Source organism: Periplaneta americana, chromosome 1 (genome assembly GCF_040183065.1).
Source record: "Periplaneta americana isolate PAMFEO1 chromosome 1, P.americana_PAMFEO1_priV1, whole genome shotgun sequence".
Classification (NCBI taxonomy): Eukaryota; Metazoa; Arthropoda; class Insecta; order Blattodea; family Blattidae; genus Periplaneta; species Periplaneta americana.
The window spans coordinates 190,296,037-190,306,348 of record NC_091117.1 but is presented as its reverse complement, the minus strand read 5'-3'; the positions used below and the strand labels follow the sequence as shown (position 1 = coordinate 190,306,348).

The following is a 10,312-nucleotide window of genomic DNA, read 5'->3' as shown; positions in this document are numbered from 1 at the left end:
AAGTCATCTTTAAAAATATGATTAAAAAAAAACAGATACTATGTTATCTTACTTATAGCGAAATAATCTCACATTCTTCACGAAAATTAATAATTACATTTTTGAAAAAAATATACACATACACTTTAATAAGCTACAGTATGTGTAGCTTAAATTCGTGTATTAATAGTGTGTTATTTTCATCAATCAATATTTAAAAACATAAACTCGATTTACTAAAGTTTAAGAAATGTAAAATGCGAATTTCTGTACTGTATCATATAGAAGAAATGAGGAAGAGCCTGCCTCGATAACCACAGCTGTAGACTAAAGATGAAAACAAGACGACAAGATCCAGATAAGCAAACTGGCCCCCGAAGGGGTGTGAAAAACAGAGAAAAGAAATCCCCTATCCCTGTCGAAGTTCGGACTCATGACCAGCGGAACAAAGTGAAGAACTAGAAGATATCCTAAATGGGATTGCCGTCTTTGTCCTTGTAGAGGTCGTTGTTGATGTCGTACTTCTCGGGCGCCGCCGGACAGTCCACGTTGTAGTACCAGTCGCACACTCTGTAGTTCTGGTTGAAGACGGTGCCGTTGGGACACAGGAAACTGAACTTCCTTCCGGAGGGCAGGCACCAATGCCAAACCTGCACAGTGAAGCCAGCACACTCATTAGTTCATATTTACGCAGACCTGAGAGGAAGGAAATATATACACGTTTATTTTATTATAAATGGGAAATATTCTGATGCTGCAAGAAACTAGGTCTCGACATTTTGGCAGAAATACGTTTTCAGCACTTCTAATACCAAAAAAGTGGTCTGCCGTCTGCCTATCAGCCAGTGGCGTAGCATGAAATTCTGAGCAGGGGAAGCTAACTCAAGTTGTCTTTCAAGTATGAGGAGACGTATTGCTAAAATAGTCTTAAAATAAATAGTAGTCGATGTCAAGTCAGCAGTCCGAAGATTGGTTGGAACCTCATAAGTAACACCAATAAGGCATGACCTCAAATGGTAATAAAATATGATGCGGAGTTCCCGGGTAGCTCAGTGGTAGAGCGCTGGTACGTTCAACCAGAGGTCCCGGGATCGATACCCGGCCCCGGAACAATTTTTCCCTTGAAATTATTCAAATCTGCTTTACAGGGAGCTTCACCTGAAAGACTAGATTTGCATAATATATACGTTACTGTGTTCGTTAACAGAAAACCACAATTTCAAGTCACACAGAGATTGTGTGCACTCGTTGTGGGTCTCTGGCGTTTCGTCAGCCCACGCGAGTTGTGTGGATATAAAGGGAAAAGTTGAGACGGTGTCGGGTGGAGTTCCCGGGTAGCTCAGTGGTAGAGCGCTGGTACGTTCAACCAGAGGTCCCGGGATCGATACCCGGCCCCGGAACAATTTTTCCCTTGAAATTATTCAAATCTCCTTTACAGGGAGCTTCACCTGAAAGACTAGATTTGCATGATTTCATGGTTTACACATATCTCTAAGAAATAGACACATACGTACAATTTACCATTAGCTCACTCCCTGTCATATTTAGAGAAATCACAATATTAACGGTCAATAGATACAGTCTTAGTAAAGTTATGTCAATCGCTATAGCGATGGCAGAATTTCATTTGAACGACATAACAGAAACGAGATTAATATGAGCCAGTCACGTGGGTAGAAAAATAAAAATGTAATTTAAAATAAAGCTTTACTTGAAGATTGGAGAGAGAGGAAGAAAGACCTGGAACACTATGGTCCGTCTCACAAATCTGTGGAGTAACTTCGCACATATGGGGGCGGAGTCTATCTTTGCCGGAGTGTATTGAGGGCAGCATCAGCTGGAGTGGTAGAAGGTAGAGGTCAGATAGAAATTATCCCAATCGATTGCTCGCTTCGTTCAAGCAATGCCTTCCCCAGAGCAGTCATTGGCTCTAGCCCTTCCACATACCACTTGCGCAGAAGTCTTGTTTCGTCTTTTTACTCCACAGATTCTCGGGACAGACCACAAAACTGAGACGGTTAGAAGAGACGTCGCTATTTTCAGGATTCGTGAAGAGTACCTGGCACTGGGCCTCGGGATCGGCGTAGTACCCGGGCACTTTGTCGCTGCACGAGAAGCTGAGATTGTCAGGCACCTCGTTGTATATCGGGTAGTCCACACTGTCGCCACTACCAGCGGTATCCTGCAACAAAAGGATTGCTATACTGTATTACTTCTATACCATGAAGAATAGCTGTGACCTCTCTGTGAAGACAGAGAATGAGATAATTCCTGAATTTCCCTGTTTAACCAGTTAAAGAGTTTTTGTTACCTCAGTATCGTCAGCAATCAGTCAGCACTGTCGCGTGATTTCGTAAACTATTTTAGAATGCTTTTCATTATGTTTCAAAAATACTCATAACGTTCGCGTAGATTTCAAAACATGTTTGCAAATGTAGGTTGTTGCAAGTGCCGAAAAATTCTACGATTTTTCCTCGCGATTCCACAATAATAATTGTTGTCGGCGGATTCTGCCGAAAAATTCATTTCTTCAACATGCCCCATACAGGCCCATATGCATAGCGTGGTATAAGGTCGTCAGGTGAATGCGATGGATACGAAAAATCTGTTCCACGGAAAATTATACATTAACCAAAATGTTCCCGGGGAAAATTGAGGGAATTTTTGGTAGTGTGGTGAAACTTATCAACAACTTGTAACAAAACCGCGTTACTCGGCGGAGCTTTGTGAAACTTAATATGCACCTCATCTGAAACTTGTTTCAAACTAGTGCCATTTGCGCGTTCTAGCCCGTATGAACCGAAATAATACTCTAAAATAAACACTTTTTCCTCAGTTGTGAGAACCATTTTACCAAATCTTCACTATATTATGTATTAACAATACAACAATGAGTTCAGATAAACAAACTTCACCATGGATACGATAAGTACATGCGCAGTAACAGTACGAGAATTTCTGTACTGTTTGTTTTGGCGCATAGCGTACATGCACAGATTAAATCCAATATATGTATAGCAAAAATAACTAAAATGATCTCTCAATTAATAACACTTAATAAAAGAATTGTATTCCAATGGATACCATCCCATTGTGGAATCCTGGGAAATAGGAATTCAGAGGGGGCAGCATTGCTACTTACAGACCTATTACTAAATCTACGTATTACTTTGTGGAAAGATTTATTAAATCTACATACTAGACTTCAACAAACAAAATTTGATAACACAATCTCAAGGAAAAAATGGAACTCCTGCACAGTTAATTCCCGATTTACCAAGCAAATCGTCTGAAGCTGCATTTAGATTGGCAACAGGTCATGACTGTTTGGCACCTGCATGGAATTGGAATATATCAGTCCCCTAACTGCCCATTGTGCAATTCAAATCAAGAAATGGATTCGGAACACCTCAAAATCTGTGCTTCAGTGGCTGACCATGACGATATCTTTGAAAAATATTGGAGTGCAAGAGGTCAAATGACTTTATTGTCAAACGCCTGACATTAGAAAACAACAACAACATATATATATATATATATATATATATATATATATATATATATATAAATTCTGAATGTATCGGCATGCGCTTCCAGTTCAACTGAGTAACTTAGGCTCGTAATGAGATTTGGGATTGCGCCATCAATTTTTTGAACCTAGTTTCGACCACGTGAAAGTGGCCATCACCGGATACAGCGGAGTTGTAGCACCGGATGAGGTAGCAAACAAATCCAATGTCATCACTTCCGGAACATTTCATTGTTCGAATTTTTGTGCATGACACTAATGTATTCATGTTTTATATGAGGTGGGACCGTGAACCGAACCTCCTTCCGCGGTGATGTGGCGCACCAGTTGTATGGGATTGTGCGGAAAAGTGAGCTAACCTGCAACATAACCGCTGCGATTTTGTTTCTTATTCCTAGGACAGTAAAATAAGTAGATTTCAGTTATATGATCATGTCTCGTGACCAGAATATTGTACGAAATGGAAATATAAAAATTGGAGATTTATCCTTTGAAGAGGTGGAAAAATTCAAATGCCTGGGAGCAACAGTAACAAATATAAATGATACTCGGGAGAAAATTAAACACAGAATAAATATGGGAAATGTCTGTTATTATTCGGTTGAGAGGCTTTTATCATCCAGTCTGCTGTCAAAAAATCTGAAAGTTAGAATTGATAAAACAGTTATATTACCGGTTGTTCTTTATGGTTGTGAAACTTGGACTCTCGCTTTGAGAGAGGAACAGAGATTAAGGGTGTTTGAGAATAAGGTTCTTAGGAAAAATATTTGGGGCTAAGAGGGATGAAGTTACAGGAGAATCGAAAAAGTTACACAACACAGAACTACACGCATTGCATTCTTCACCTGACATAATTAGGAACATTAAATCCAGACGTTTGAGATGGGCAGGGCATGTAGCACGTATGAGCGAATCAAGAAATGCATAGGCTATAGATTATTAGCTGGGAGGCCGAGACGTGGGTAGGAGGATACTATTAAAATGGATTTGAGGGAGGTGGGATATGATGATAGAGACTGGATTAATCTTGCACAGGATAGGGACCGATGGCGGGCTTATGTGAGGGCGGCAATGAACCTCCGGGTTCCTTAAACACCATAAATAAGTAAGTAAGTAAGTAAGTATATATGTATATAAGGTAAGTCTCCCTAAGGTCGCCACCTTAAGCAAATTTATTTTTAAATTGATGAAGTCATATTTCCAAAGTAGGCCTATAACAATTGAGTTGCAGTGTTGATACTAAAGAACATCTGAAATAAAAATTTCGTAAAGAATTTCGTACAAAAAACAAAAGAGACAGGGGATGTAACTGGCGAAGTTAAGACTCATATGTTCCCGAAGTTCGGCACTTGTCTGCCTGTTGTAAATTCAAATAATATTTCGTCTTCGGCTAAATTTTCGGAGATTCATTCCCACGCTTCCTTTGACCTCGCTCTTACGTTCTTTTTTTTACTTTACTATTTAACGACGCTGTATAAACTACTGAATTATTTAGCGTCGATGGAATTGATGATAGTGAGATGGTATTTAGCAAAATAAGGCCGAGGATTCGCCATAGATTACCTGACATTCACCTTACGCTTGGAAAAAGCCTCTGAGAAAATCCAACTAGGTAATCAACCCAAGCGGGAATCGAATCCACGCCCGAGCGCAACTCCGGATCAGCAAGCAAACGTGCTTCTGCCTGAGCCACGCAGATGGCTTCGTACGTTACTTCAACCCCTGACTTTGGCATAGCCTATTTTTATAGGAAAATCATTCTCAGCAATGTAGGCCTAATTTCACTAAGAACCAGCGTTCAAGAACTTTTTTCTTAAAATACCAAAAATGATGATCAGGGCCGGATATTTATGGAGATCGCAAAAACCACGGTATAATATAGCCTATATACAATAGATTTTTATTAATCTTTACGAATTAAGTGATTCTGATTAATTAAATGTGGATAAAACAATCACGACAAATCGCGAAATAGAGTTCTAATAGCGAAATATGAACACATTCGCGAATTATTACTATTGCGTCGTTTTATAGCGAATTTCATATTCTGAGTTTTTATTTTCGGATTTTTTTTTCAATTTGAATTTATTATACAGTAGAATTTCAAATTTCCGGATCGCCAATTATCCGGATCACGTTTCAGGACAGTTTGAAATTTTTATTCAAAGAAAGTTGTATATGTTGAGGTCTTTTTATTTCGTGTACTATACTACTATATATAGTAAAGTTCTATTCTATATGGAATATGAAGAGTTCTTATAATTTTAATCCATTAAAAATTGTATTTTGTTTGAATATGTGTGACTTATAAACTGTAGGCCTACAGTCATTTTGCACTTTTAATACATGCAGTAGCTTACTACTGTTGTTTCTAGACTCTTTTCATTTCCGACCCAATTCGGATTCCTGCATATCCGAATCATACTACCCCGGATAATTGGAGTTCTACTGTATATCCAAGTAGGCTACATTAAATGGTAGTCCAGGTGTTCTGACCACATTAGTGAACTCAAAAGACGGAGAATTCAACATTTCACTAATAATTTGGAAGTGTTAATTTGAGGGCTGCAAGTTTTTTTTTTTTTTTTTTAATGAATGTGTGTTAAATACAGTCTCAATCCAACAAATATTGTCTTTTGGCCTTACCGCACCTTATCAGAATCCAACGAACCTTTAGTGTTATTTGGAAAGTAATATTCATACTGAGTTAATACTCCAATTCAAAATAATTATATTTTCCAGAATTTCCATTAATCTCCGCCAAGAGTACAAATCAATCTCCAACAATCTCCGCCGACACCAATATTAAAAAACACAAATGATAAAATTAATCGTCCACACCTGTGGAGTAAATGTCAGCGCGTCTGGCTGCGAAACCAGGTGGCCCGGGTTCGAATCCCGGTCGGGGCAAGTTACCTGGTTAAGGTTTTTTTCCGGGGTTTTCCCTCAACGCAATACGAACAAATGCTGGGTAACTTTCGGTGCTGGACCCCGGACTCATTTCACCGGCATTATCACCTTCATATCATTCAGACGCTAAATAACCTAGATGTTGATACAGCGTCGTAAAATAACCCAATAAAATAAAAAAAAATAAAATTAATCACCATAAATACCTGCCCCTGATGGTGGTGGTGATTATGCGATTTAAACCAATTTCTGTAAATATGTTGTCTTCTGTTTTGTAGGCGGAGACCTGATTTGTTGACATCACATCTAGGAAGTCTCGCCGTGTGTTTTTCTGGTAGGACTCGTCAACCATTGGGGTCGAAGCTGGCACGCTACCGGGTCATAATACACCGGTAGCCTCATGATAGGCCTAATTAAGAGAGAATGGAAGGCATGACATTTGCTCTGTACGGACATTTTGTTTTTGCAACGAAATGGTTCTGAGAGGGTTTCGCTCGGAGGACAAATTTCACAATACTCGCCGCAGATCTCGATGCTCTACTGTTTTACTTTCTATTCATCAAACATCCGCTCAAATGTCAATCGACAATGCATCACATGGACATAATTTTTTGATTGGAACGAATAAAAAAATTCTCAAGATATTTTCACGAAATCCATCACGGTGACTCAGTGTTGGCGAGCTGGGCTTAGAACCCAGACAGCCCGGGTTCAAATCTCACTCTAGTCTTAATTGATAATGTAACTTCTGTTGGACAAGCCTGTGGTCCAGATAACACAGGAATTTTCTCCGGGTGCCAGGAGAGACCAGAAATGTCAAATGATAACCAGGGGCCTGTTTCACGATGTTTACAATCTTTGTAAATTGTAAACTTTGTTCGTAAATTGTAAACTTCTGTTTCACAATCTTTGTTTGTAATGTTGAACTTTACAAAGGAAATCAAATCTTTACAAATTAAATTTTGCGCATTTTACAAGTAGCCTATTCTGTTTCCCAATGAAGGGTAATTTTACAAACGTATAAACTTTACTTGTAAAGTTTGCACATTTTCTACAATAGCTCTGAGATGTGTAAAGTTTGATATTGCAACAAATTGTGAATAAATACAATAAAGATATATTTATTAAATTAATTTTTGAGTAACTGGATAATATTAAGAATTAAACTAAAGCAGTTTTTATGTTATTAAGTAGCTCTAATGACTCAGACGAAGATATTAAATTTAGGCCTAATCAAACAAAGACGTAAGTAACGTAAAATTTTCCGGTCAAGAATTAATAATACGCTCGTATACTAGCTGTAAGTTCCGTGCGTTAGCAGATAAGCACGGAATTTCTAAGATATCAGTGTGCAAAAGTACCCACAGAGTAGTTGATGTAGTTAAAAGAGTTAAATTCGAGGCAGGTTTTTGATCACCAAAATGTTATTTACTGTAGCACAGAATTTTTATGCTCTGCTGGGATCACTAATGTTTGTGAGGTTATGGATGCAACATTAATAAATACTGATGGATCAACACAAAAAATGAACCTGATTTTGTGGTTAGACATTGTAATTATTTTATCAATTGCATATTTGTACGTGGACCAAATCTGTTATTTACTTATTTGACTGAATCTAGCGCTAACTTTGGTCATTTAAGTAATAGATGTATTGGTATACTCGACCAATCACATCACACGAAACTCCGTTGTCGCCAATATACTTTTAATTTTTTTAACAATACTTTATATTTTCTGTTGGTGAAATATGAATGAGCAAGCTTAGAATAATATATTTTAATACAAAATATAAACATATGTATCGATAGTGGTAAAAATACAGCGAATTTAGCTCTGCTCCTTAGCGATTTTTGTAAACTGTTGTTGGCGATATTGTATAGGCCTAAACAATAATGCTTATTTGTAAATTTCTTTAGCTGATTTTGCAAAGTTCGTCAAACTTTGCAAATTAATAAGATAGCATTGTGAAACACAGTTTACAAGCATTTGTAATTTTTTACTTGTTATTTGTAAATTGTTAATTTGTCATTTTTAAGGATTGTGAAACGGGCCCCCAGTGGCAATGTATAAAAAAACTATAAAAGAACCGTTTGTGAATAAAGTTATTTGGAATCAATAATCTACATCGTTTTATTAATTATTACTGTAGTCAAGACATGTGAGCTCGCAATATGGCGTATTCAACCATTAAAACAATGTCAAATCGCTCAAATCTACCCATATACGCAGTATGTAGGGTCTGTGCCTATCGATCTTATATACCTACAAACATTTATCCTAATAAAACGAAAGATGAATGTTGAGACATTAATCAAACAAGCACTTTTCTGGGAGAGAGCTTCTGTGATGCTAATTAGAATCGTAATAGACCTCCCAAGGCTTTATTACGTCACACGTGGTATTTGTCACTCAGTTCGCTTCCTGTTTCCAGGAGTGAGCGACGACACCTGCTCCATGAATCATCGGCAGCGCTTCCTTCCTATCTTCCCACATCTAATTAATTATTGCTATCTGTTTCATACTCTTTGTTCTTTTTTTCTTTCCTGTTCCTTCCAGTCTCTTTGTTATCTTCCTTTCCTCCTCTTATTTTCTCTGCTTTTCCTTATGTTTCTCTTATTTTTTCCTCCTATTTATTGTCAAAATAAATACTAAAATAGATATTCTAATGCAGTGTTTCTCAAACCTTTCTGAAGTGGGGACCACTTTTTAAAGTCAGAACAGTTCCGCGGACCACCTTACTCTTGTTCCTTTCGAAAACAAATTTATCATTTTTGTAGCATATTTTAATACCACTATACTTACATTTTAATGTAGAAATAATTGATTAAAATTAATTTAAGTCAATTAATTTTATATTAGCATTAACTAACTAAGTTAATGTTAATAGAAGAAAAATTTTTATATCGTCATTTGCAAAAACAGAAATAAAAAAATTAATGCAGAAACATGCCCGATTTTTAACAAGTAAAGATGCAATTTTGCAAGTTCTATTATTGGTGTACGACGTACAGTACATGACCATTTGAATGTGCAGACTGGGTGTCAGCAAAACTATTAAGAAAGTCATAAATACATGAAAAGGTTCGGTACTTTGGTCCTGTTTGAATTCGGGTAATCCCTAGCTGGGTAACAGGCACAGCGCCAGATTTGCACGGAAAAGATGGCGAGAAACACTACGTTCATAGTGCTTTAAATCCCTCTTTTGTTGCTGAGAGTAGAGTGGGAAGGCGATAGACGGGTAGATTAAATAAATTTCATAAAATATCAGTACTGGGAGAAAAAGTAAAAGGCGATTGCCATATGTCATTTACAAACTCTGAGATTTTCAGTTATAGTGTGATACGCAATTCGATTGAATTTTATTTTTTCTCTGTCTTTTTTGAAGGACCACAAGGGCAGACATCGAGGACCACAGGTGGTCCGCGGACCATAGTTTGAGAAACGCTGTTCTAATGAAGTTTGTTAGCGCACTGATACACGTTAATGGATATATTAAGTCGATTTTGATAGAAAGTGAAAGCATTCACTTAGAACAAATTATTATTATTATTATTATTATTATTATTATTATTATTATTATTATTATTATTATTATTATCAACAGATTCGGTTAAATTGGAAAATATTCAAAGAAAATTTATTTCCTTATGTGCTTTTCGATTTATACCCAGTTCCTCTGACTTTAACTATGAGATTACCTGTAAATATTTTAACTGTTGTAGCCTTTATTCTAGACGTCAAAATCTTGATTATCAATTTCTTTGCAAAGTTATCAATGGTGATATTGATTGTGAGTCTATCATAAACAACATCAGCCTTCGTATTCCTACAAAAGGTTTAAGATTTCAAAAAAATTTTTATAACAGAAATTCTAAATCACTTTCTCCAGTC

General features: G+C 37.0%; 1 protein-coding gene across 1 annotated transcript in view; it reads right to left on the bottom strand.

Annotated features, from left to right (window-relative positions):
* Positions 1–81: 81 nt before the first annotated feature.
* LOC138705775 (U-scoloptoxin(01)-Cw1a-like) overlaps positions 82–10,312 on the bottom strand; it is a 47,830-nt gene continuing 37,599 nt past the window's right edge. The window contains exons 3-4 of the mRNA XM_069834410.1: positions 2,039–2,161; positions 82–629 (exon numbers count right to left, since the gene is read on the bottom strand). Of these exons, the coding sequence (XP_069690511.1) occupies positions 450–629; positions 2,039–2,161 (303 nt within the window). The 3' untranslated portion in view covers positions 82–449. The remainder of the gene's footprint in view (positions 630–2,038; positions 2,162–10,312) is intronic.